The sequence below is a fragment of the Lethenteron reissneri genome, chromosome 3 (genome assembly GCF_015708825.2).
Source record: "Lethenteron reissneri isolate LAM-NWPU_2019-01 chromosome 3, ASM1570882v1, whole genome shotgun sequence".
Taxonomy (NCBI): domain Eukaryota; kingdom Metazoa; phylum Chordata; class Hyperoartia; order Petromyzontiformes; family Petromyzontidae; genus Lethenteron; species Lethenteron reissneri.
In genome coordinates this window covers 5384733-5412622 of record NC_083781.1, presented here as the reverse complement: position 1 = coordinate 5412622, position 27890 = coordinate 5384733, and the positions used below count along the sequence as shown (strand labels likewise).

Genomic DNA, 27890 nt, shown 5'->3' with positions numbered 1-27890 from the left:
CGAGTCGTCTCTTTTTGAGAGTGAAGCGAATTCTGTTTGGCAGCGCGTTACAAGTAAACATCATTACTATGACAATATATTACAATTGAATGTGCCTGTGCCTGTGCCTGTAGGTTCCACGGAGGAAGTGGGTGCTGGACTGGCCTGGGCAGGTGGTGATCTGCAGCTCGACCATCTACTGGACCAGCGAGGTGTCTGAAGCCATCAGGACGGGCACTCTCACGGTAGGATTCCTGCAGAGCACACGGCTTCTGTCCCAGTGCCACCCCAGTGTGTTCTTCAATGTGTCTCATGGCAGCAGTATCACCATCGCCATCGCAAAATAATTGAGAAATGAAAAGTCGAGCAAGGTAGACTTAATTTAAGCAACTAAAACTCGATATTTATTCACTTCGCTTTTTGGGATTTTTTTTTTACGTTTGTAGAGAAGTAGTTTTTTTTTCTCTTCTGTCCATAGGACTGTTAAAAATGCATTTACGGTGGTAAGGATGCCAACACTACACTGACCTTTTCGTCCCTATAATTGAGTCTCTAAATGGTGGGTTTTAGCACATTCCATCAAGAGCAGTCTCTCTCTGCACCGCTTGTTACGTGGAAAGCCCTCACAAAATGAATACGGTGTACCAACGTTATTTCAGTGTATTATTGTTTATCGTCATCATCATCGCAAGCCATGATCAATCCACTGCTGGATGAAGGCCCCCCCCAAGCTGTCATCCCTCACAGTTGTGCAATGGAACAATCCACCTTGCACCTGCATGCGAGCTGACCCCAGGGCTATTCTTGCGAATGATGGCAGCAAAATGCTCAGGAGCGAATTGCGAATGTCGAGGTCTGCTCGCAACGACAAGAGGGGCTTCAGGAGAGAGTTGGTGTAGTTGACGGAGCGCAGGCTACAGTGGTTCACTGTGATCCATAGTGTGGGTTTGCAAGGCCACAATCGCACTCCTGTAGCTTGTCTTTAATGTATCAAGATGTATGTCTATGGGTCTCAATGTATATGTATGGGTTTCTATGTGTCTCTATGGGTCTCTGTGTATCTCTGTGAGCCTTTATGCATCTCTATGTGTCTATGTGGGCTTACAATATGGCCCATAGTTTGAGTTGCATGGCCACAGTCTGTGGCTTGTGGATTTATTTTTGTTGTAACTTGCTGACCTGCCCCTACCGGACATCTGTGGAAAAGAGCTTCATAGCTCATCAGATTCCTCCTCCAGTCTAACTTAACATTCTGATGATTCTGAATTTTCTATTCACGAAGGCGATGTGTGCATCAGCCTGAAGATGTTCTGATGCGATTGATAGGCTGTGCCAGTCTCTTTGAGGAATGGCAAAGGCAGGAGGTGCGATGTTTGGTTCTCTGAGGTAATGTTATTAGTTTAAGGCAATGGTTCTTAACCATCACTGCAGCCTTGCACCCCTTTGCTTGTCAATCGTTTAAAAAATCTGTAATGTGAAAAAAATGCATAGGGTTTGATGAAACAAAGTACTTGAACCTACGTTTCTGTGCTTAATTCGTGTTTTAGACGATTTACCGTCTAAAAAAAAATCTGACCATGTCTCGCTACCCCCAGAAAGGCACCGCACCCCCAGAGGGTTGCGTGCACCCCCGTATCAAAACATGGAAACATAAGAATAGGTTTTATTCATTCTGGACATAAAACAGGTGTTAAGATGTTCAAACACCAAATAGAAACCTTTTTCAAGGAACCAAGTCTGTATTAATCACACGTACCTGTGGTGAACATGCAAACAAAAGGCTAAAACCTATTCTTATTTTTTCATACTTTGATACTGGCAAAATGGTCCCAATTGGTAGCAGACCACCTCAAGCTATAAATGCTCTCACAGTGCATGGTCTTTGTGCTGTTCGCCTTTTGGTGTTCTCTGGTCTGATACTAGGCCCTAAAGAAGGCTCTCTCCGGTGTAGGCCAATCAGTTTCAAAGACAATGCATATATTACCGGAGCGTCTCTCAACCAGGAGGCATCCAGTGAAGGATCAACTCCACAGTTAAAAGTTTACCCCCTTAAGCTCACAATACACGCATGAAATCGCGTTGCTGTCCGTAAGAGCGTCTCGTATGCACCGTAGAGATTGCATGTCATTGATTCGCAGGACTCCATGCAGCCACCAGAGGTGCTAATATTGGCCACAGTGTTTAATAAAAAAAAGATGTATATATACCCTTGAATCGAAACGTGAACCCTGAATCGTACCAATGTGTCGAACTGTAAGGGTAGCAAATAGTTGCGTGACTATTAATTAAGTTATTTACTCTTGTACAATGTCTCAATTTATGCTTTTACAGAATGTTGTTATTCATATATAATCGGAAAAATATCATTGAAATAACATAAAGGCAAACTTTTAATATAAACAGCTTGGCAATATCGTAATACTGAGCTTCATTAAGTTTACCCTACTCATGATCAATGCAATATAAGGGATTTAATGTAAGTGCTCTGTGATCTGATTAAAGGAATTATACCAACATAGACTGATGATGATTACTTAAGTGGCTCATAGCCCTTTTGAAATGCATTAGCGCATTGATGTAATATTTGTGCTTTGACATCAAAGCACTCAAATAAAGGACTATACAACGATCTTCATGCTAATCCAATGAACATATTATGTATAAATTTGATTAAGGTTTCTCTGGTCTTATATGGAAATAAAGCAGGGCCATGATCCAGCACATACGACCAAACATTTCAGACAATTTTCTGGGTTGATAGCTGACAGTCTCCTGACCTTCATTCTCAATCATTGCGAGAGTTTCTTAACGCACCAACATGTGCCACTTCTCTCTGAAGTCACCAAATGGCCCTCGTTCGAATACAAATTACCGTTTGTGTGATCATGCCCGACGATTGTGTAAGCATGTTCAACATGCGCATATGCGCAAGCTCGATATGTTAGTCAGCTGTCTCCACATGGCATGTGCAGCGTGCACCAACTTAAGTCGTATTTGAAAGGTGATACATTGGCATCCTCAGTGAATTTACGCTCGTGGGGCATGAGGAATGGTGTTTGTCCCACCCATCATCACCATCATCATCATTATTATTAAATAAATACGTCATCCATTCATTAATCCATTGCTGGATGAAGGCCTCCCCACTGGTATTATAGTAATCGATACAATCAAAGACAATCAAGTGCAGTGTGCCAGGTGCCTCTTTACTCAACTGCTCATTCATCTTTGTGAGCAGGTCTAAGCCAGTGATGGAAATTCCTTTGATGGAATTGTAGTGGAGGGATCATTATCTCCTAATGGCAACCACTGCTGTCATATGACAAAGCGGTACTTATTTAATCAACTTTGGAGGGATGATGATGGACTGAACGGACCCCATCGATCCTGTGAATATATATTATTTGGGTCTTTCGGTAAAGCCACGTAGATAGAAAAATAATACAAATATCACGACGTTTCGATCGCAACGCAAGCAATCATCATCAGGTGAAAAAAACACACACACAAAGAGCCCTATCCATAATACGCGAAAGTCTGCGCGTAAAAACTCACAAAGAGCCCCAACCGTAACCCCGACCAGCTAGCCACGAGTACTCGTCCTGTAACAACCGGTCACCAGCCAATCGGACACGAGTACTAGTCCGATCCCTAACCGTCAGACACCCCTATTTTTTCACCTGATGACGATTGCTTGCATTGCGATTAAAACGTCGTGATATTTGTATTATTATTTTTATAATTTTTTCTATCTACGTGGCTTTACCTAAAGACCCAAAGAGTATGAATTCCTGCAGTCACGAAAGCTTTAAACCGATGAATATAGTTAACTACCTCGCCTGGTGTACAGGAGGTCGTGGGTTCGAACCTGACCCTGACGCCGGTATATTTGTGAGTTTGCATGTTCGACCAGCGGTCGCGCGGATTTTTCTCCAGGTTCTCGGCTTTTTTCCTCCACATTAGAAATGGCATGCTGTACACTGACAAGTGAGCCATCATTTGTGGCTAAGTTGCTGCCGGAAAAAAAACGAACGACGTAGCTCGGCGGGCCTTACCTGGTAAAATAAAATAGACTGTGGTCTCAGTTTTGAGATCAAAATAGTCGTCGGATGGTTTTGACGGCGAGCGCGAGTGTTGCCGCGGTTAAAGCGAGCAATGCACGCGTGTGTGCGGTCGGTGTGTGGGTGGTGCAGGCGTACCTCGGGAAGAGCAACGAGCAGATCAATGAGATTGTGGAGCTGGTGAGAGGAAAGCTATCCGGTGGGGCTCGCTCCACTCTGGGGGCTCTCACTGTCATCGATGTTCATGGTATGTACGTGCATTGAACTTCTTTCGCACCGCACGTAGCCAACCGTGCCAATTAGATGTGCGGGGGGAAGGACAACACAGACTAAACACAAACCATGTGTACCTCAACCCCAGTAATAGAGGTACAGGTGCAGACCTGCAAATACTTCCTGACTACACTGCTGATGGAAGGCCCTCCACTAGAGGGAGCTCAAGGGAAACTATCTCTGGAGGATGTTTTGTCCCGAACGTCTTGGAAGAAGTGGAAGTACCCACACTTTACCCCACCACACGCCACCTGCCGATAGACTCCCTGTTGAGTGGCACTCAAGCCTGTTGTTACCTGTCAAGGGCAGTGCTTCATTCATTTGCTTATGATCTTATGCTTATGAATGTTAATTTTTTAGGAGAGGTCTTTCTTTCATCATTTCACCCCTTATTTTAATATTGCATGGGGATTTGGAAAGGTTACCAAAAAATAGCATTTACCATTACCCAATGATTATCCTGAATCATTTATATTCACGGGACAAGAGACTAACAGGTCTGTAGTTCATCAGGTCAGCTTTAATCTTTCCAAATATGGAATTGATTGAGGCATCGTTCCATGATTGCCGTATACATTACGTTTATGGTTGCTTTTGTTGTGCCGCTCATTTAATGTAGTTAAATTGAGCGTCAGGGACACTCCAGCAGTGCGATTGTTAGCACGCTGGACTTGCAATTATGTGTTCGCCGATTCCATTCTATCTGCCGGCGTGGCAGTTGAAACAACGATGCAAGTTTCTTAAACTCCCACCAGCTATGTCCACCCAACAGTTTTAATGGGTAGACAACAGTCAGTCGTTCAGCAGGTTGTGTGTGTGTACTGGGGAGCAGTAGTGCAGCGTTTAGCACGTTGCGCTACCCGCTCATGGTCAACACCAGTGACGATTATCTGAACTGGTTATGGGCCTCCCCTAGGATGACTCAACCTCAAATGAGTGCCTGGTGCGGTGTGTAAACATCGCCACTTGGGAGACAAAGGCGGCAGGGCATGGTGTTCGCTAATGGCACTTGCCCCAACAGTCGGTTCAGGCTATACGGGGGATCTCTTTGCATTTGTACTGCTCCCACCTCTTCCAAGTCATTTGGCCAACTTGGAAGAGTAGGCTAAATACCCTCTCTCTAGAGGGGTGATCTCGAGAACTCATTTTTAGTCGAGGCCCTTTTATCCAAGGAGTGGTGTTGAACAAGCAGTTTCTGGGCTGCACCTTTAGCTTTTTTGCGATCCGGAGTCTTTACCGCGTGCCGCATTCCCCCCCCCCCCCCGCGCTCCCCGCACTCGTGAACGTCCGGACGCCGCACCGTGCGAAGCGCGCGACGTCGTGGCCAAGCTGGCGGAGATCGGCATCGCGAGCACCGACGACTTCCAGTGGCTGTCGCAGCTGCGCTACTACTGGGAGCAGGACGACGTGATGGTGCGCATGATCACCACCGAGCTCAAGTACGGCTACGAGTACCTGGGCAACTCCCCCCGCCTCGTCATCACGCCGCTCACCGACCGCTGCTACAGGCACGTGACGGTCTTTGCTCGCGAGCGCGCATCATGGAATAGTGAGAATGGATTTTTTTTAATTTTTGCATCGACGGGATTCGCGCGTCGGCACGTGCCCGGTGGATGGCGGTGAAGCGCAATCGACTTGCAAGCTAGAAGTTCACCAGATCGATCGACCTGGCGCGGCGGTTGGAACAGTGGTGCAGGTTTCTTAAATCCTGCCCGCCTCTATGCACCCAGCAGTGTGAATGGGTGCACCACAGTTTGTAGATCGCCAGGATGCATGCCATGGGGCACCCTCTAAATGGGCCATACCATCTCGTACTGGAGGCCCTTCTGTGAGCAGTGGCTGTGAGCAAGCAATTGCTGTGCTGCACTTTTACCCATACATGTCGAGTAAGCAGGACTAGAATATTTCATACGTGTGGTAAGTCCTTGCCACATCACATAGCTTAGGGGCTTATTGGTTTAATACGGGGATAATGGAGATGGAATAGCTTTTATGTATTCCACAGTGAGGATGAATCTGTGTCTCTCCCTCAGGCTCAGCTCTCAGGCAGCTGCTAAATTCTTACGCAACAAAATCTCCTGAAAGCCGGCGGAGGCTACAATACGTTAGGGAACTGCTGATTTATCCCATTACTGCATAATTTAAGTTTTGTCTGAAGTGCCTAACGCAGCGACTTAGCTTGGAGGGATCCCTATGTGGCGTACATCACGGACTTGTAAGTTATAGCGCGAGCACTTCTACTACTGGTGTGTGTGTGTGGGGAGCGGTAGTGTAGCGGTTAGTGCCCTGTGCTACGAACCTTGCATGCCGAGTTCGATTCCTGCTCACGGCCAACACTAGTGACGACCATCTGAACCGGTCCTGGGCCTCCCCTAGGTCGACTCAGCCTCAAATAAGTACCTAGAGCGATGTGTAAAAATTGCCACTATGAATGCAAAGGTGGTCGGGCCTGGTGCTGGCCACCCATCCTTCCGTGTGTTGTTTAGGCCTCTGTAGGTGCTCGCGAATAGCACTTGCCCCAACAGTCTGTTAAAGTCTATACGGGGGATCTTTGTATTTTTTGCCCTGTTTGTTTCAATAATATTATCTGGTGACAGCGTGAATTCCAAATTCCACGTTCAAAATGTGTCTTGCTTCCATCTCCTAATGTTCAAGCTTCAATGCCCTCCTAAACATCAATAATTGATTTTCTGTGAAATCCTTGCTAATCATGGATCTGTGCTTTCTGTGTTCACTTCCCTTTGTCAGATAGTAGACATTGATTATAAAAAAATGGGCGTCTACTTATCATTTACTTATTTATTGATAATGCATCTTGCACAAGTGTAAAATACATCCATAAGCAGCAATGGAATTGAGTGGCGCATAGGTAACAGACATTGGCAAACGATCATGAGGCATATTTTCCAACCAAGTCCATGAACAATGACTGCTTCGTGACTGAAATTATACCAAGTGGGTACAATTGCAAAATAGAGTCTACAAAGATCGCCCCGTTGCTCTGAAGATTGGGGGTAATCGCTTGGAAAGTTATCGCCAGATAAATGTGTCCGCACGAGGTGTTGGGAGAGAGGGTGGTGGTGAAGTGCTCTCAGCCTCATTGGAAATTCAGCTCAGCTGCTGTCCATCCAAAGTTCATTGTCTGTAAGCTGCGGGATGTTCTGCAATTTTTTTGTTATCAAACAGAACCCTCATGGGAGCTCTCAAGCTGAACCTGGGAGGTGCTCCGGAAGGGCCGGCAGGGACCGGGAAAACAGAAACAACCAAGGACTTGGCCAAAGCGCTCGCAAAGCAGGTAGACTGGCGATGGTGATTTACACGGTAATGGTGAACACTACTGCTTTACTCTCTGGTACTTTCGGTAAAGTCACGTAGGTATAAAATAAAATAAAAATAAATCACGACGTTTCGATTGCAACGCAATCAATCGTCATCAGGTGGGAAAACCACAGCGATAATTTTTTTTTGGCTTCAAATCTAGATTCACTACTGCTTTGTAGCATTATTGTTTACACAAGAAAGCCTCGCTGGGTCTCGTGACTTTTTCTTCAGGGGGTCCTCTCAAGCTTTCGCGAAGGTTGCCCTGTATATTCCGATTGAGCAATTATGGAATGCTTTGATGAAGGCAGAAGCCTGACATTCCTCATATTTTCTATTCATTAAGTTTGGACGTGATTTGTGTGCCTTGCCGAAATCTGCTCAGCACATGTTGTACATTTACAGTTGTACGTGTACTAAGGTTGAGCGACGGCCGGATGGAATACCTCTCCTATACTTTGCACTCCTGTCGTGTTTGTGTACTGTTTGTTTTTGTAACTTAATAACCCACCCCTACTGGACATCTGTGAAAAGAGCTTTATAGGTCATCGGATTCCTCCAGTATAAATGTATATTGTGATTCTGATATGGTCACAGATGGGATTATTCTCAAGCGCAGTTTTCTTGAGATGAAAGTTTCAAGTTTTGCACGTTTACTTAATGCGTGGTTTCTATGTTTATCCCCAAGTGTGTGGTGTTCAACTGCTCTGATGGCCTGGATTATCAGGCTATGGGCAAGTTCTTCAAAGGGCTCGCCCAAGCCGGAGCCTGGGCCTGCTTTGATGAATTCAACCGGATCGAGGTATTCTCACGCAGCATGCAACAGATTCATCAATTCATGGAACATTAAAAGCACGAGCCACAGGAGTGTGATTGTGGCCATGCAACCCAAAGTAGTATGGTCGGCTACGTATGATGTGAAAGAAGTGCAACACACATCTGTACAGATGGTAAACCACTAGCCTGCACCCCGTCAACTGAAGAGGAATAGCAAAAATGCACAAACTCTCTCCTAAAGCACTCTCTTAGTTTGCTAGCACACCTCGACATTGGCATTTATCTCCTGAACATCGCCATTCGCAAGAATAGAATCACGAGGGTGACATTCTACGCCACTTTTGGAGCTCGCATTGACTCGATTTGAGGATCGAAGTTAAAGCGTGCATTTATGAAACCTTTTACACAACACCATCGGTGTGTGAGGAGCCTCTGCTATAATCAAGGATTCCTTTCTTGTTCAGACTGCAAGGCTTTGATCAGCATTCCACGGTTATAATTCATGTGTTGAGTTACATGTTTGTTTTGCAAATTATCTTCTTAAGGCTAATAGAGGCAATTATTTGTTTAACTTTTCTCCGACTGTTATTCTATTTGAAACGTAATTTCTAAATGTCTAATTGAGTAGCCTAGTGACTTTATCGCTTGTTATTGATCCAAGTTTAATTACAGTAAATCTCCCACCTCTGCTTACAGCTTGGCACAGCAATATCTTGGGGAAATTGCCAAAGCCAACAGTCTGCATGAAGTTGAATGTGCAAAAAACTTGACTTTACCCTATTTTCAATAGTTGTTTATTGTGCACCAGCATCATCATCATCTAAATGTAGATGTATAATGTTACCTGCTACTGAAGTACTCAACCACAATAACTGCATCCATGCACTTGGTCATGCACATGTGCAGAGTGCTGTTTTGCAGCTTTTGCTTGTCATCTGATGCTTTGGAGAAATCGGTTGGGAGATCACATAGACATGAGTTGATGGTGTCACAGGGACATGGGTTGGGAGGTCACGGACATGGGTGATGAGAGATCACACACAGGGGATGGTTATTTACACTATTTTGTTTTCTCTCGGGGAGACCAATTACAGAGTTGTTAACAAATTGCGCTATGAACCCGGTAACCTGAGTTCGATTGCTGGCCACGGCTAATGTGGCATCAGTGATATCTGAACCAGTCCCTTCATCAGGCTATACTGCACTGTCGTGGGGAAATATGGCCGATCATTAATTGATCAGACCAAACAGTTCTCGTTGAAACCTTCTGCAGCCAGACCACCAAGATTGTACGGCTTGCCAAAGATACATAAAGAAGATACACCTCTTCGTCCCATTGTCTCTACTATCAACTCCCCCACTTACAAACTGGCTCGTTTTTTGTCCGAAATCCTACGGCCTTTCACTGGAAAAACCACCTCTGCAGTACTAAACTCTACTGACCTGGTATCGACAATCAAGGGGATTGCCCTGTCCCCAGACGACCTGCTTGTCAGTTTTGATGTGGTTTCCTTGTTCACCAAGGTACCTGTGCCTGACACCATCGCAATCATTGAAGACTTGGTTCATCAAGGACTGAATGCTGGGGTACCCCCCCTGGTGAGACACTGCTTAACCAATACATACTTCACCTGGAATGGAACCTTCTACAAGCAAATTGAGGGCACCCCAATGGGCTCCCCCCTATCTCCGGTTGTAGCCAACATCTTCATGGAGAAATTTGAGACGGACGCCATCCAGACTGCCACTCTACGCCCGACCTTATGGAAGAGGTACGTAGACGACACTTTTGTCATCTGGCCACATGGCCGGCCTGCTCTAGACCAATTTCTCGACCACATCAATTCCATACACCCAGCCATCAGATTCACCATGGAAGTCGAAAATGATGGCAAGCTACCCTTTTTGGATGTCCTAATCAAAAGGAGACCTGATGGTTCAATGAGCCACTCTGTCTACAGGAAAGCCACCCACACGGATGCTTATCTAAAACCGGATTCCCACCACCATCCATCTCAGAAGAATTCCCTCATCAAGACTCTATATCATAGAGCCCAATGCATCTCCGACCATGAACACATTTCCAGTGAACTCAAACACGTACGCCAAGCTCTTAAGGCAAATGGTTACTCCGACTATACAATCCGCAAAGCCATCACTCCAACCATCAAGAAGGATCCTGTTGAGGAGCCTTTCAAGACCATCACCTTACCCTACATTGCTGGGGTCACAAAAAAGATCTCCAAAATCCTGATTAAACACAAGATCCAGGTCCGATTCAACACAGTACATAAAATCCGTGATCTGGTACCGTCTGTAAAAGATGTGGTTCCAGACATACAGTACCCTGGCGTCTACAAACTAAGTTTCCTCTGTGGTAGCAGTTACATTGGGGAAACCAAACGACATGTCTCGGACCGCATCCGTGAACATAAAGCTGACCTGAAACACGGTAGGACTAACACCTCAGCCGTGGCAGATCACTGTTACAACTCAGTGGGCTCACATGATATTGACTTCTCCAAGACAGAGGTTCTCTGCAAGCCATCTGGCTATCATGAGAGATTCGTTCATGAGGCGATCCACATATACAAACACAGAGACAACTTTAACCGAGAAGATGGATTCTGGCTCAGCAATCATTGGAAGGACGTAATAAACCATTTCGATACACATTAGGGTGTGTAGAATAATACATAGTGTGATATTAAATGTATAAGATATAGGTTGGTTTACAGCAATACAGTATATAATTTAATGTTGGGTTTATCTATGGCAGTATATAGTACGGTATATGCTCGTGTGATGTAAGAGAATAAGGTTTAGATGGAAGCATATTATAGAATTTTTACGAGGTAAAATTGTAATGTATTACTTGCTGTTAGTAACTCAGCTTATTATAGAGTATAGTAAGTATACTGATGGTGCGATGCAGTTTATACTTTAGTTTTTTATGTAGTTTATACTTTAGTTTTCTACGTGGTTGTTGAGTAACTGCAGCTACATATCATTAACATTCCTTTCCTTTGTTACTGCTAATCCCTGCACCCCCCTTGGTTGCTGCTGATCCTGCATAATGCATGGGCATAATATGACTTTGACACCCCCCCGCCCAACGCCTACGCATTTTCCATGAATATGCTAAATCCCTCTTCACATGCACATTCTTTTTGTTAAGGCGCTCTTCAACCCCCAATGCAGCTTATATATAAGCTCCTAGTTTGGTAGTGTCTCATTCTTCACCTGAAGACGGCTGCTTGCGTTGTAGCCGAAACGTCGTGAGAATTGTTTTATTATGTTTTATTTTTATTATTTTATTACTTCCCTTCTACGTGACTTTACCGAAAGAAACAAGAAGATGGCCGATCATAATACCGCGGTGTGTATGAACTATGCGTGTGTATTAATAATTTTAAAACGCTACATGCCGACTGTTTCACAGCGGACGTTAAAAATCCCTGCATGTCATTTGCACGAGTAGGCCATTGTACACCGGCGTCATGGTTACAATTTAACAAAATTGACAAGATTGTTTGCAAATTTGCTCAATTGGAATATATACAGTGCGTACCAATCAGCCCCCAACTGCAAATAATTGGCAGAACCTTTCTGAAAAGGAGTCATGAGACTCATCGAGGCTTTCCTAGATGAACAAGTAAAATAATAAATAATAAACCTTCACGAACACGGCATGGGGAGGCCTTCATCGACCAGTGAATTCACAAAGGAGCTTTAAACTATTGTAATTTATTTTCACTATTAATAGAGGTCGTCTTCCTTGCAACAGAGGGAACGACTGTCCAGTGAGCTCTCAGAATAGACAGGGAATCTATGTTGTGCGGTGCTGTCCAGGTGGAGGTGCTGTCGGTGGTGGCCCAGCAGATCCTGAGCATTCAGCAGGCGATCGTGCGCAACCTCAAGCGCTTCAACTTCGAGGGCACTGAGCTGTTGCTCAACCCCACGTGCGCCGTCTTCATCACCATGAACCCGGGCTACGCCGGCCGGGCCGAGCTGCCCGACAACCTGAAGGTGCCTCCGCCCCCTGTGGGCAAAGCGGTGGAAAGCAACCAAATCAGGATCGGCGCCCACTGCCTGAAGAGCCCCATACGTTGCAGTGGGTAGAGGAGGGACGAGACGGTTCGGAGTTGGACCACGCTAGCCTAGCACATGTTACGCCCACATACCGCTTGGTGATTGGGCATTTGGGCCGCTGCTTTACCGACCGCGATATAACACATTTCTATTTACGCAATCTAACCCAAAATATATTTTTTGTAAGTAATGTTGGTCGCGAAAGCCTACGTGTTAAACTGATTTAAAATTAGCCTAATCAACTGGCCAACCAGCCACTACTCCTAGCCACCCCACTGACCTAAATCCTTAGGCACGATTTGTCCACGTCGTGTTTTTAATTGATGAATCGTCATTTGAGTCCCTCAGACTAAACGTGGGATATTGTTGAATTGTTTTTCACCATCAGGTGCTGTTTCGTACCGTGGCCATGATGGTGCCGGACTACGCCCTGATTGGAGAGATCTCCCTCTACTCCATGGGATTCATCGACTCTCGCAGGTACATATCTGTGAAGCGCATTTTTACTTTGTTTCCAAGTAGGCGAGACGTACCATGAGCCCACCGCTACTGTCACTAAGAGCACGGGTGTATCATTGCACAGTGCCACAGTGGGTAAATGTAGCTTTTAATTCAATTAAATCAACTCTTGCCCTCACACACATATAAGTGGTAAATTTGTTTCCTATTTGCCATTGTGAATTCTACCAACACAGATGATGAGTCATCAGCAGTTCTCAAGACTCGTGTCTTGAGAACTGCTTTTTGTGTTTAGTTTGTTGTCCTTCCCCCGCACCTCTGTTTAGAACGGTTGGCTACACATGGTGTGAAAGAAGTTCAACATACATAGATACATGACGATGGCCTACTTTTATGAATGACATCACAGGATCTGTTACGTTCACTGTGAAGCAGACGCCACATATTTCACGATTATTACACCCGCAGTATTTATCAGGGCGGGCGTCAGGCACAAACTGCGAACCTCTGCAACAAGCGGCAAATGCGCTACCACTTGGCCACATCATTATCTACGAGTCGATTGAGATAAACATACCATGTTTAAGAGAGGACCTGGCAGGAATTCAAAGTTGTATTAACAGGAGCACAATTCAATCTTGATTTGAAGCTTTCGTGACTGCAGGAATCCATGCTCTTTGGTTCTTTCGGTAAAGTCACGTAGGTAGAAAAAATAATAGATCACGACGTTTCGATCGCCACACAAGCAATCGCCAACAGAAAATCCCTTCCGATTATGTATGTATGTCGAAATTCTTTCGCACCGTACGTTGCCAACAGTGCTCATGTATGACACGGATAAAACATGACACAGCAGTCATCTTCTTAGAAATATAAACACAACTAGCTTTACTACCCGGCTTCGCCCGGGACTTGGATTCACCTTTGTCTCCCCAGTGGCGATGTTCACACACCACACCAGTTACTCGTTTGAGGCTGAGTTGACCTAGGGAAGGCCCAGGACCGGTTCAAATAATCAGTCACCGGTGGTGGCCGTGAGCGGGAATCGAACTCGGGTCACCGGGTTCGTAGCGCAGCGCGCTACCCGCTACACTACAATGCGTTACGCTTCCACATGCGCGGGTCACGTGACAGATTTGACATCACAGCTCACTTGCCGTGCAAAAAATATATGCATTATTGAGCTCCCCCCCCCCCCCAAAAAAAAAAAGTGTATTTTTATATCTTCTTGGTTCTTTCGGTAAAGTCACGTAGAATGGAAATAATAAAATAATAATAATAAAACATTATAAAATAATTCTCACGACGTTTCGGCCACAACGCAAGCAGCCGTCCTCAGGTGGAGAACAGGTCTGTCGAGAAGACAGAGTCTAAATGCTTTAAATCGAATTTTTTTAAAATATTTTTTGCATGGTGTACAGTCTGGAAAGTACCCACATGGCAAATTTCAAGTTTGTTGCATGTCAGGAAGTACGTTAAACATTATGAACAGACACACATTCACAACTTTGCCTTTTATATATATGGAGATAACCAGATGTGTTTGGCATATCCGGAATTGCGTTTGCGAGCTGTACCGTGTTTTGTTTCAGCGCAACGTCCAACAGTTCCGATCTGAACGCAGCGGACACAGCACGTCAAAACGCATCCCGAGAGCCGTGCAGCACAACCGGAAAAAGAAATACCCCTACCACGGCAGTGTTCACAAACGCGCGCGCTTGCTACCAAGCCTGTGACTCAATCGTGAATTCGGCTCGATGCTCTGGGCCCCCCCTCCGCCCCTGTGCAGTCCTGTCCCACAAGATCGTGGCGACGTACCGCCTGTGCTCGGAGCAGCTGTCCTCCCAGCACCACTACGACTACGGAATGCGCGCCGTCAAGTCGGTGCTGACGGCCGCCGGCAGCCTCAAGCTGCGCTACCCCGAGGAGAGTGAGAGCGTGCTGCTCCTCCGCGCCCTCATCGATGTCAACCTGGCCAAGTTCCTCGCTCAGGACGTGCCCCTCTTCCAGGTGCCGTGCGCCCCCCCCCCCCCCGATTGTGCCGGGGGAGGAGGGTGGGGGGCGGTCGGGGGGGGGCGGGGAAAGCACTTAATGAGATGTCTGACACCTCCGATTAGTGCGGTTGGCTACGTACGGTGCGAAAGAAGTTGAACATGCACACACGGATGACACGTCTATTGCCATAGTGCAAGTAAAAAAAAACATAACCACGTACGTAATTTAAGATCGAAATCAAGAAGTCATCACGGCCCAAGCCGTTGATGCAATTGTGCCACGCCCATGCTTGAATAATCATATTTTAATTTCATAGAGCGTCATTCACGCTAATTGCATCCCATAATGATGTACATTAATTAAGTGCTTCTGAAAGTGCGTGATGCGGTGACCGTCTTTGTTCATACAGAGGAGGGCACTCGTCCTGTCAAACCCCCTTTGTCTCCCTAGTGGCGATGTTTATACACCTCACCAGTTCTTTTCAGTCCTGACAGGAAATGATCAAATAATTTCAATCCTCTCAAAAAAGTGAGAGCTGAAAGCCCATCGTCTTCACTTGACAAAAGGATGTCATGAAACTGCATCGGTAATTATTTCCATTCTCTGAACCGTGTTTATGCGGAAACACTTCGAAACGTTCTGAGAAACGGCTCACATTGAGGTAGCGCCGGCTGTGTTGTTGGCCCACATCTATTAGTAAGAGAGCCATTCTCTCTGTTCCATTATGAGAACAGAAAGAGAACAGGGTGGAGGAGAGCCCCAAGAGTGAATCACTGCAGGCCTGCCCAGGTGTCTTTTTAAAAAGAGCTGTATTGTCATTTTCCCAGAAAGTGGATATTTTGACTATGCTAAGGGTCACTTGCTTTCTCTCTCTTTCGCATTTTTCATACGTCCACGTAACCAGGCTCTGACTCAATGTGATTAATAATTGTGCTGTCATTGGTCTCGAGCCTGCTACCATAAGATAATCAGAATCAGAATTCTGGGGAAATCCGATGAGCTTTGAAGTTCTTTTTCACAGATGTCTTGTAGGGTGTAGGTCGGAAAGTTACAACAACAAACAAAACAATAGGAGTCGGAAGTATAGGAAAGGTAAGCAAATTACAAAAGTAAATAAACTAAAACCACATTTTTTTTTATTTTACCAGGTCGCCCAATTAAGTGACTCATCATGTGGAAATTTCTAGCAGCCAAAAAATCTAAACGCATGTTTTTCTCTGCTATAAGAACACAGCTATATCTGTGTGGTAACCGTGTGGTTACATTTAGGCTTTCAAAGCTGTTGGACCATTAATGACAATGCTAATGTTCGTTAAATATTGGGTGTGCTGACTGATCACAATTCAGCGTCATGATTTAATTCGAGAATAGATTACATTGGTTTTACATTACGATGAACAGTGGCTACAAGGGTGATGTGAACCCATTACTTACGACTTACACGGATCGACAAACATCGATTCTCACACACGTGGATTCAATGCCTGCATCGTGAGCTTAGGGTTATTGCCACGGTGCAATGGTGAGCACACTGGCATTCCAGAATTCGCCAGATCTCCCCCCCCCGCCGCCACCCATCTCCGTCGACTCGGCAATATAAATGGGTAAACCGCAGTTGGTCGATTGGCATATCACGTGTGATCGGGTAAAGTGTGGGTACTATCACATCTTCCAAGACCAAATACCATCTAGAGGTCCTCTGTAGAATTCCCTCTGGCGAAAATCCTTCCACCAGCAGTGGTGTGAGCAAGACATTGCAGGGCTGTACCTTTACTTACTGCTTCCGATTAGCACGGTTGGCTACGTACGGTCCGAAAGAAGTTCAACATACATTCATTATGATATAACAAGCAATATGAATCGACGAATCAATGTACTCTCAAACATCTATTTGACACACGCACACATCACCACTGTTAACGCAGGACTGTTTGAGTACCGGTGCCTCTTCCGTGTGTTGTCTTGACGGGCCTGCGCAGGGCATCATCTCCGACCTGTTCCCGGGGGTCGTGCTCCCCAAGCCAGACTATGACGTGTTCGTCCGCGCTCTCAATGAGAACATCGCCAAGCTGAACCTTCAGCCCGTGCCCTGGTTCATAGGGAAGATAATCCAGGTGAGCTTTCATCTGCCAACCTTGTGCGCGTGTGTGTATGCGTGAGGCCGCGGTAGTATAGCGGTTAGCGCGCTGCGCTACGAACCTGCCGACCCGAGTTCGATTCCCGCTCACGGCCAACACCAGTGACGATTATCTGAATCAGTCCTGGGCCTCCGTTAGGTCGACTCAGCCTCAAATGGGTACCTCGTGAGGTGTATAAACATTGCCACTTTGGAGACAAAGGCAGCAGGGCGTGGTGCTGGCCACCCACCCCCTCGTGTGCTGTGCTGGCCTTGATAGGTGCTCGCTAACAGCACTTGCCCTAGCAGTCTGTTCAGGCTATATGGGGGATCTTTGCGTGTGTGTATGCGTGTGTATGCAGTGGTGCAGCGGTTAGCACGCTGGAATATGAACTAGGTTCGATTTCCACTCAATGGTCAACACCAGTGATGATTATCTGAACTGGTCCTGGACCTTCCACTAGGTCGACTCAGCCTCAAATGAGTACCTGGTGCATTGTGTAAACATTGCCACTGGGGAGACAAAGGCGGTTGGGCGTGGTGCTGGCCACCCACCCAATCATGTACCGTATCGGCCTTCATAGGTGCTCGCTAACATTACTTTCCCCAACAGTATGTTAAAGCTATACAGGGATTATTTTTCTGTGTGTGTGTGCTGACAGCAGCAGTGGCGTAGCGGTTAGCAACGCTGCATGCTGTGCTACGAACCTGGCGTTGCGAGTTTTTATCTAAGCCTTGAGTCTTTTTTTCACGTGGGAGGAAAACACACGAGTGCCTGGTAAAAATGTATTCATAAGATACAATATCCATACGTGCAGGTAATCAACCTATACTCTGTACCGCCATCTAGCAAACCTCAAAGCCCAGCAGATTAGGAATTGTTACAGAACGTGATGGATTGTATGAGTCACCAACCACAGCTTCCAAGAGCTGGATTACAAGCCACGTGTCATCTCGCTCAGTAAATTATCTTTGAGCGGCAGAGCAATAATTGTGGGTCGTATTCTACTCCTTTCATTTCCATAATGAAAGGTGCAGTGATGTTTAGTTGGACAGCTTACATTTTATTGCATTAACATTCATGGTTTAGATGTTTTTCTTCTTCATTAATATGCTACCCAGAGCTTTCCATGGAGGCTAATTTTAGCATTTTCCAAATCAATTTAGACAGTTAAGCCTCTGGTGGTCAGGGTTTACATCTGGCTCTTTGACGCCACTTGTCATAAGCGTGGCAACTTACACCAATTAAGAGGTCCACTCGTAACAGCACTGTAGAAGTAGCATTCCAGCCTGTATGCTGTAGACATTTTGACGGGAGCATTAGTAGTCTGTGTCAGTCTAAAGGATTCTTATAACATGCGCAGGCTATGTTTATGTATGTGTGTTGAACTTCTTTCGCACCATATGTAGCCAACCGTGCATAATATCAGCAACAAAACTCTGCACCGGTTTATTTAGAATTGGAGTCGTTGAGCGGCTTGTAAAATTTGTGCCCACATTTCTCATCACAGACTTTTTCTTGTCTATCTCCACATATAATTCTGAAGCAGTAGTTGCAGCTGTTAGCGCATTCGGCTATTTACCCATCAGTCTGAGTTCGATTCTCTGCCCGTGGCTGCGAACTGGAATTCCCCCCCCCCCCCTTTTCACTAACCCACAATGATCAGTAAGGCAAGGCCTTCATTCGGCAATGGATTAACAATGGTTTTCAAAATAATTATCGCTGCAGATGTGTCGTGTAGTGGCTGGATAGGCCACGTCGTAACCCTTTCCGTATAACATCGTTAAACCATTAGACCATTAGCCAATGGGGTGGTGGGGCAGTCGACACTTTGAACACCTGTGTCCTGGACTAAAAAAACACTCGGTTTTTGTGTGGACTTAGACAAATGAGCCACCTCCACGACTCTACCGTATACACGGCGCCAGTGAATATTAAATGTGCATCACTGTTAATGACATAATGCTTTTAATGCTCCTGATTGCTTAGTTGGGTAAAACCACGTTGAAACATCGCCCACCTCGTGGTGGCCTTGCGCTGTAAGAATAGCGCAGAGATAACAATTTGCAAATGTTAAATATAAAAAAAATGTATCGTGATCCTCACGTAGATTTACGAGATGATGCTGGTGCGTCACGGGTTCATGATCGTCGGGGATCCTCTCGCGGGGAAAACGTCTGCCTACAAGGTGCTGGCGGGCGCGCTCGGGGACCTCTTCGCAGGCGAGTGACCGTGACGCTGCAGATCAAACGTCACCCTCCAGTTTTCCCAGGCAGCCCGCAGTCCAGTGTTCTCTCTTTGCCTTCCCTAACATGCGGTACCTCCTACCAAACTGCAACAGCAGCGGCGAGCGATAGGCCCATGTGGCAATCGACCCACTGGTGATTACAACCAGCTTCATCAGGCGAGCAGCGCTCAGAATTAGATCACAGGAGAGCTGAACCCCACACAGTGCTCCCCCCACCCCCCTCCTGACGCTAACTCGGCGAACGCCTACTCGCCCCACGAACGGTCCGCTGCCAGAGGGCGCGATGGACGAATTTGCGGTGGAGTACCGTGTGATCAACCCCAAGTCCATCACCATGGGGCAGCTGTACGGCTGCTTCGACCCCGCGAGCCACGAGTGGACGGACGGCGTGCTGGCCAACACGTTCCGCGAGCAGGCGTCGGCCGCGGGGCCCGAGAGGCGGTGGATCGTGTTCGATGGACCCGTGGACGCCGTGTGGATCGAGAACATGAACACGGTGCTCGACGACAACAAGAAGGTAACCGTGTGTGGCGTCCAGCGGAGGTGTGTCGACGCCTAAGGGCTCCATTCATTGCAACTCGCTCACTCTACGGGACGTCTGGTAAAAACGTTACCAAGCAGCGGCGTCTACAAGATTCCCTGGGCACATGTCGTGACGAATGCTGTAAGATCCGTACCGTGTCGTTGCACGAGCTGCATTGGTTTTCCGGTTGCCGAACTAATACATTACATAAGTCGCACTCGTTACAGACAAAGTGCTTGCCACAATTGAACCACAATACCTTGCTAATATCGTCAAGGAAAACAAACCATCACGTGAACTCCGGTCATCCTTGCAGTGGCTTTTGGCTGGCCATTGAACAAAGATGGTCACCGCATCGTGCGCTTTCAGATGTGCTTCTGCAACCGTCTGGAATGCTCTTCCTTCCAATATTAGGAAGCCACTGGAGCTATGCACTTTAAAATTTAGATTGAAAACACATTTTTTTAGAACTGCCTTTTGTGTTTAGTTTGTTGTCCTTTCCCCGCACCTCCGATTACCACGGTTGGCTAGATACGGTGCGAAAGAAGTTCAATATACATAACGGTGACCGTGCGACATTCACCCTCCCAAACTCGCGTTGAGTTCACAGCAACAGTAGTTGTCGTCAGGTCAGAAGTTATTTCTTACTCAAGTGAGCATCGAGCCGGTGGATGGACATCCCACGTTCCTACGATGGGGACGGAGTCCCGCCAAAAGGACAACCATCGTGGACTTCCCCGCAGTGGTGCTCGGTTTACCAACGCCAAAAGGATGACGAGGAGCTGAGTCAACCCCCAACCGGGATTGGAACTCGCAACCTTCCGATTGCGAACTAATGGTTCCACCGCTGAGCCACCTGCACCATTTGAATAGGGGGGAAAAACAAACAATGCATAGAAAACGAAAGAAAAATCAAACACAGTCGGTATATAATGCATTATCAAGTGCACGTACCCTGTGGGATGCTTTTTATTTCTCCTAGAAGCAATTGACCTTCAAGCTCTGCATGTCAAGTGTTGCCTGCTCTTACTTCATAAGTTGAACGGATGAAATATTTCGCATTGTGCTCATTACGTGAACCTTTTGAGCTCCACAGTAAGATCGTCGTGCTGGCTTAGAAACGTCTGTGGAAGTGCGTGGACTTTCACATAGGACTTGAATTTCAATAGAACTTCTTCATTGTTTTCATTGCACGCGATGTAAAATGCAGAGTTGACGACGTGTTCCAACCAGCGGAAATGTTTCACCCTCCAGATGAGAGCTCAAACTAGGTGGAGTGGCGCGGTAAAGCTTTTATTAATTTCTTTTTTGCCGTCGATTTGTTTCCCTTTCGCAGCTGTGCTTGATGAGCGGAGAGATCATTCAAATGAGCCAAAAGATGAACCTCATCTTCGAGCCGGCGGATTTGGAGCAGGCGTCTCCAGCTACAGTCAGCAGGTGCAGAGGCAATGCCACTTGATTGTACACGTTCAAGCATATGCTGGGTGGGTGCCCTTGATTACGAGCATGGCAATTTCTGGCATGGTATCTGAATCAATATAGGTGCAGGTTTATTAAACACCCCGTCCCCCTGCCTGCCCGCTGGCCTCTGTCCACCGGTGACGGTGGACCGGCAGGTCAAACGTGGTGGGGTGAAGTGTGGGTACTCCCACTTCCTCACCTCTTTCAGTGCGGTAGAGTGGGTCAAATATTGCCCGCAGGGGCTGTGTAGTCTCGTAGTGGAGAACCTTCCGCAAGCACAGCGAGAGATTTCACTGCTTGGTGGCAATTCTTGGGGGGCTGCGCTGAGCGATCGAACCCATGCCCCCCCCCACCCTCCCATGAGATCCTGTAAATAGTTATTTTGTTGATATTTAACAGAGAAAATAGGTAGGGTTTTGTATTATTAATGTAGGTACCTGTTTAAAAACCTTTAATTTTTCTGGACCGCCCCACCCTGGGATGTTTCTAGTTCCACCTCTTTGTCTGCCCGCGCTGCACCTTTTACCCTTTTATATTTAGCTTTCAGATATACTTACTTATCCTGGGAGATGTGAATAGGTGGGTCTACTGTGGTAATTAATTTTGTTTAGAATGATGTTACCTTCATACCCATCGCAGGAAAAATATAAATATGCAAACAACTATAGTTTAAAATTCAAATTGCAGCCATAACAGCTGGATAATAGCCCCCATACCACCTTGATATAACTTCCATCATTCCTTGACGTGTTCCCAATTCTCTCGAAGTAAATGTGTACATATAATGCCCCCAATATATTTGGCAAACTCAAACACAGGCGAGCGAGCAGGTCAGTGGGTTCATGGGGAGTGCTGAGCAGGGGTGGGGGATCGTGCATCGATTGTATTAAAGTGCTTGCCACAAATGAACCACAATACTTTGCTGATCTCAACAAGGAACATAAACCATCACGCGAACTCCTGTCATCCTCGCAGTGGCTTTTGGCTAATAATCATACAGAGACGGTCACCGCATCGTGCGCTTTCAGATGTGCTGTTGTGGCCGTCTGGAACTCTCTTCCTTCCAATATTAGGAAGCCACTGGAGCTACGTACTTTTAAATCTAGATCTGAAAACTAATTTCTTTAGATCTGCTTTTTGTGTTTAGTTTGTAGTCCTTCCCCCCATACCTCCAATTAGCATGGTCGGCCCCGTCCCTGCGACCGAGACACGTGGCTACGCCAATGTGGGGAATGGTACCAGCGCACCTCGCGTGCCATGCGCTCAGGATTCATACCCATGTAACCAGTGTCGGTCGTGGGTTCGATCCCGACCCTGACGGCTGTATATCTGGAGTTTGCATTTCTTTCTCTCCTGATGGTCACGTGGATTTTTATCTGGGATCATCGGTTTGGCCCTCGACGTTTAGATTCCTTGCCCACGACCATAAATTCCCACATGTGATGATATAAGCCTCTTCGATGAGCTATCGTGTGCGGCCAGGTAGCCTCTGAAAACTAGTTAACAGCTCAGTTGAATTTCGATTTAAAGCTTTCGTGACTGCAGGGATTCATCTTCTTGGTTCTTTCGGTAAAGTCACGTAGAAGGGAAATAATAAAATAATAAAAATAAAACATCATAAAAATAATTCTCACGACGTTTCGGCCACAACGCAAGCAGCCGGCCTCAGGTGAAAACCAGGTCTGTCGGGGAGACAGCGTCTCATTTGACTTTATATAGAGTATGAATTCCTGCAGTCACGAAAGCTTTAAGTCAAGATATAATAATAGTTTAGTAGTTTTAAATACACAGTGGAGTGTGTCCATACCAGCACAGAGGTTACATTGCATCGAGCTGCCTTCCCCTCTCCTCAATAGATGCTCGCTAACAGCACTTAGCCCTGCAGTCTGCTTTCAGGAGAGGAGGAACTTCCCCTACATGCATCCATCATTAGCATCATCATCAGATATCATTGATCCACTGCCGGACAAAGACCTCCCCATGCCTTCACCACCCCTAAGAGGCGTGTGATGTCAGAATCCATCTCACTCCCATCTCTATGGTGGTTACCCTCTCGCCGTGTTCTACACTTGGACGGCCATTCCATTAAAACTATGAAACTATGACTAAACTATATATTTTTATTTGACCAGATAAGGGCCATTGAGCTATATAGCTCTTTTTTCACAAGCGACCTGGCTATCACAAATGATAGCTCAACGAAGCGGCTTATCACGTGTAAATGTGTAGCAGCCAAATACTCTAAATGCACGTTGATTCTAAGTGCGAGCAGAAAAACCGGAGGGCCCGGAGAAAAATCCACGCGACCTCGCGGCGAACATGCAGAGCAAAGCCCAATTATACAGGAGTCAGGGTCGGGATCGAACCCACAACCTCCTCTATACTAGCCAAGGTAGCTAACATCTCGCCACCCTGGCGCCACCGCTCTTGTTCATTGGCCGTCATTTATTTTTTAGCGATGTAGCCTCCTGCAAGCACGCTTGCCGTGCTTAACGTTTGAAGGCGTGGCGTCTCAGTGTTGCGTTTCTTCCCTAATCCCCTCTCTGTCTCTCAGTGTACCCCTCCGCGCTTCTGTGCAAACTCTTCTTGCCTGCGTGTACGGACGTGCTAATGGCGCCGCGTATTTGTTCTCCACGACAAGTCGTTTCTTGCAATGCGTGCCGTGCCCCTTTTGTGCGGACAGGTGCGGTATGATTTATATGGAGCCCCATCAGCTGGGCTGGAGGCCTCTGAAGGATTCCTACATGGAAACCCTGCCCAGCAGTCTCACGGATGAGCACCGAGAGCTGGTGCGTATCTTTATGCCCTACCGTGGGCATAGCCCTTCTGCAAATCGATTTCATGGTCCTTTCTTTGTCAAGGGACTTTGCACTGAATCACCAGACTCTCTTTCACGAACTACATTTGGTTGGGATGTTTTGACCTTGCTTTGATTAATGCTTTGCATGCTGGGTGGAAACCGGAGTATCCGTAAACGAGGAAGAAACGTGATGCACATGCATGGATTCTTTCATGAATTCCAACTTGCGTTTGTGATCACAAGTCTATAATTAGTGATGGAAACGTTACCCTCCGAGTCGCGTAGTGAGATGGCGTCACACGGTGCGTGACGTGTGATGTCACAAGACGATGTCACGCGTAGTCACGTGATGGTGTGGCGAGAGCATTCGTGCCGTGTTTTCTGTTGTCAAGTTCTGGGTAACCTTTTAATCAATTTGACCTCTTCTTCTTCCTAGCGTGGTTCCCGCTGTGGCGCAGGGTCCGCTTTTCGGCATTGTGTTCTCCATTTGGCTCAGTCCAGGGCATCTTCAGGGGATGCGTTGACCATCTTCATGTCTTCCTTTATTCGATCCATCCATCGCTTCTTCGGACGTCCGCGTGGACGGCGGCCCTCTGGCTCAATACGCACGGCAGTCTTGGCCAATTTGACCAGTTTTCTATATTTGACCAAGTGCCTAATACCAACACACTTTAAATTAAAAAAAATCTATATACATTTATATCAATTATCTCTAATAGAGTCATTGTGACCCCAACGATAGACATAGCTAATGCATTAATAACTTCAACCTTCGTTGGAAAGCGTTAAAAGTTATCACACATTAGGTGATAGCACGTACAATGACATGAAAATGCCGCGCATATACTCAATAGTGAAGTTACTTGACTTCCCAAGCACGATCTGTGTTCCCAGTTTCTGTCTGTCAGCCTAATTGCAAGCGTTTATCTCTCCCTTGCTTCTTTGCGCGCTGGTGCACGCGCACGTGCATGCATTTGTCAACACGCTGCTGCATATTTTTCCCTTAATTACAAAGTTGTTACTCTTTGGTTCTTTCGGTAAAGTTACGTAGGTAAAAATTTTTTTATCATACAAGCAATCATCATCAGGTGATGATGATTGCTTGTGTTGCAATCGACACGTCGTGATTTAATTTATTTATTTGAACTTTTTTTTTACCTGCGTAACTTTACCGAAAGAACCAAAGAGTATGGATCGTTGCGGTCACGAAAACTTCAAACCTACAAAGTTGTTGTTGGTAGAGTACACTCGCGCTACTCATCTGCGTCCCTCCCGCGAATGACGCGTGTGGTGCACAGTGGCATTGAAAGTTGCTTCCATCCTCAGGTGGGTGACCTCTTTGAGTGGCTGGTGCAGCCGTGCTTGGACTTCATCCGCTTGGACTGTCGCTTCCTCGTGCAGACGTCGCCCATTCACCTCGCCTACTCCCTCATGAGGCTCTACAGCTGTCTGCTCGGTACTGCCGGCCACCCCGTGTCTCACACACCTCACACACATCGTGCGGCCCTCCTGTCAATGCAGTAACGTCCGGTATTTCGGCAGTTTTAGTTTTGTTCTACTGGGCACGTCGATTCATTCTCACAGCGGCTTTTGGCAAGCTATCGAACAAAGACGGTCACTGCATCGCACGATTTCAGACGCGCTTCTGCAGTCGTCTGGAACGCTCATTAGGAAGCCACTGGAGCTATGCGCTTTTAAATCTATGTAAAAAATGTATTTCTTTAGAACTGCTTTTTGTGTTTAGTTTGTTTGTTCTTTCCCCACACATCCGATTAGCATTGTTGGCAACGTACATACATACATACAAAATGTGTAAGTAAAGACAGAGCCCCGCAATTGCTTATTCACGTCACTGCTGGCAGAAGGGCTTCTGCTAGATGAAGCTTGGAGCTCGAGTAAGCCCCACGACAAGGTATTTGGCCTCCTGTTCCTTGTGGGCCAGATGACTTGGAAGAGGTGGAAGTAGTACCCACACTTACCCCACCAGACACATTGCTGCTCAGCAACCAATTGTCATGCACCCATTTATAATATTGAGCATCTGCTTGAATGCGTTTGATTTGTGATTGCCTCCGTACCTGCCGTACAAGGACAACAGAGTAGTGACCTCCGGATTGGCATCTCATCATGTACTATGAAGATGATTTTGACATTTTGAATGTGACGTCACCAAATTGGGCTTTGACGTTGTACAAACTAAACTAAACTTTTACCAGGTAAGGCCCACTAAGCTATATAGCTCTTTTTCAGAAGCGACCTGGCCACAAATGACAGCACGTGATGTGGCTTATCATGTGGATATTTATAGCAGCCAAATATTCTAAATGCATGTTCATTATAAACGTGGAGGGAAAAACCAGAAGACCCGGAGAAAAATCCATGCAACATGAAAACTGCAAATATACAACAGGCATCGTCAGGGTTGGGATCGAACCCACGACCTCCTGTGTACCAGGTGAGGCAGTCAACATCTCGCCACCAACTTGTGGCACTCTTCCCGCTGTATTTTCAGACGAGCTGTCGGCACCGCGAGAGGGCAGCAAGGAAGCCCTTTCCAGCCAGCAGGTGACCATGTGGCTGCAGGGCCTCTTCCTCTTCGCCCTCGTGTGGACCGTGGGCGGCACCATCAACGGCGAGAGCCGCAGGAAGTTTGACGTCTTCTACCGCAACCTGCTCATGGGCCAGGACGACAGCCACCCTCGTCCCAAGAGCGTCAAGCTCACCAAGAACAGCATCTTTCCCGAGCGAGGTGAGGGTGGCATGGAACGGTCGGCGCGGCGGGAACGCAGTGGCTGTGGCTGGATCGGTGATCTCCCTTTTGTCATATGTTCTCATTGCAGAGATGAGCGGCTGGTTTTTAGAACAGCGACGAATTTAATTTCCATTAGTACATTTGGCTTTCGCGCTATTCTAATAGTGCAAGACTATCAAGTGCCTTTGTTTAACAGGCGCAGTCTGTAGTAGTTCTGCCCGCCACACACACGGCCTTGACATTCCAGTTACAGCAATAACTTCACCTGCATTCGCATGACAACTAAAATATGAAAACCCGAAGTGCAGTTTGGCTCCCAAAGCTTGGTCTGCCCCTAAAAATTGTAACTGTGAGTGTTGTCCAAGAGTGGCGATTGATGACAAAATTCAAGTGTGAGAATCCAAGTGATTATTTCCCAGGTTGGGCTGCATGTTGAGCATTTATGCTCTGAGGCTTTTGCCACGCACTACTACAGCAGGCACCTTCAGGCACTGAATTGAGAGAATAAACACAGCTGAACGTGCAGAAGCCATACTTGGATTACTAGTGGCTACTAATGGTGACACCAAGGCCTCTAAGATCTGCAGATGCCGATCTTCTCTGCATTCTCAGGTCATAGAGGCTTTGGCCTATGGGTGAACGAGCTTTTTCCCACATGGCACCCAGACTCTGGAACTGTCTCTCCAAGGAGATATTAGGATCGTTGAGTCTGTGAACATTTTGAAAGCTCGTCTTGAAACGTATCTACACAATCTTGATTTGAAGCTTTCGTGACTGCAGGACTCCATACTCTTTGGTTCTTTCGATAAAGTCACATATTTTATTTGATTTCTAACTACATGACTTTATCGAAAAAACCAAAGAGTACGTATCTACACACTTTCGTTTGTTGAACTTTTGGCGAATTGAGCAAATAGCTTTTAGTATTTATTTTATTACTTACCATTAAAAAAAAATAATTTACTGTCATGCCAAGTGTTTGCTGTGTCTTGTACGGCGCTTTGAGATATTTGATGAAAGGCACTTTATAAGTAC

General features: G+C 46.4%; 1 protein-coding gene across 1 annotated transcript in view; it reads left to right on the top strand.

Moving 5' to 3' along the window:
- The window catches only part of DNAH3 (dynein axonemal heavy chain 3), a 122131-nt gene that overhangs the window by 42171 nt on the left and 52070 nt on the right, over positions 1 to 27890 (top strand). Inside the window, exons 27-41 of the mRNA XM_061556151.1 lie at positions 114 to 224; positions 4173 to 4287; positions 5623 to 5821; positions 7500 to 7608; positions 8320 to 8433; positions 12261 to 12437; positions 12889 to 12980; positions 14750 to 14969; positions 16934 to 17068; positions 19182 to 19293; positions 19595 to 19836; positions 21179 to 21279; positions 23987 to 24092; positions 25430 to 25559; positions 26616 to 26852. Coding sequence (XP_061412135.1) covers positions 114 to 224; positions 4173 to 4287; positions 5623 to 5821; positions 7500 to 7608; positions 8320 to 8433; positions 12261 to 12437; positions 12889 to 12980; positions 14750 to 14969; positions 16934 to 17068; positions 19182 to 19293; positions 19595 to 19836; positions 21179 to 21279; positions 23987 to 24092; positions 25430 to 25559; positions 26616 to 26852 — 2200 coding nt within the window. The remainder of the gene's footprint in view (positions 1 to 113; positions 225 to 4172; positions 4288 to 5622; positions 5822 to 7499; positions 7609 to 8319; positions 8434 to 12260; positions 12438 to 12888; positions 12981 to 14749; positions 14970 to 16933; positions 17069 to 19181; positions 19294 to 19594; positions 19837 to 21178; positions 21280 to 23986; positions 24093 to 25429; positions 25560 to 26615; positions 26853 to 27890) is intronic.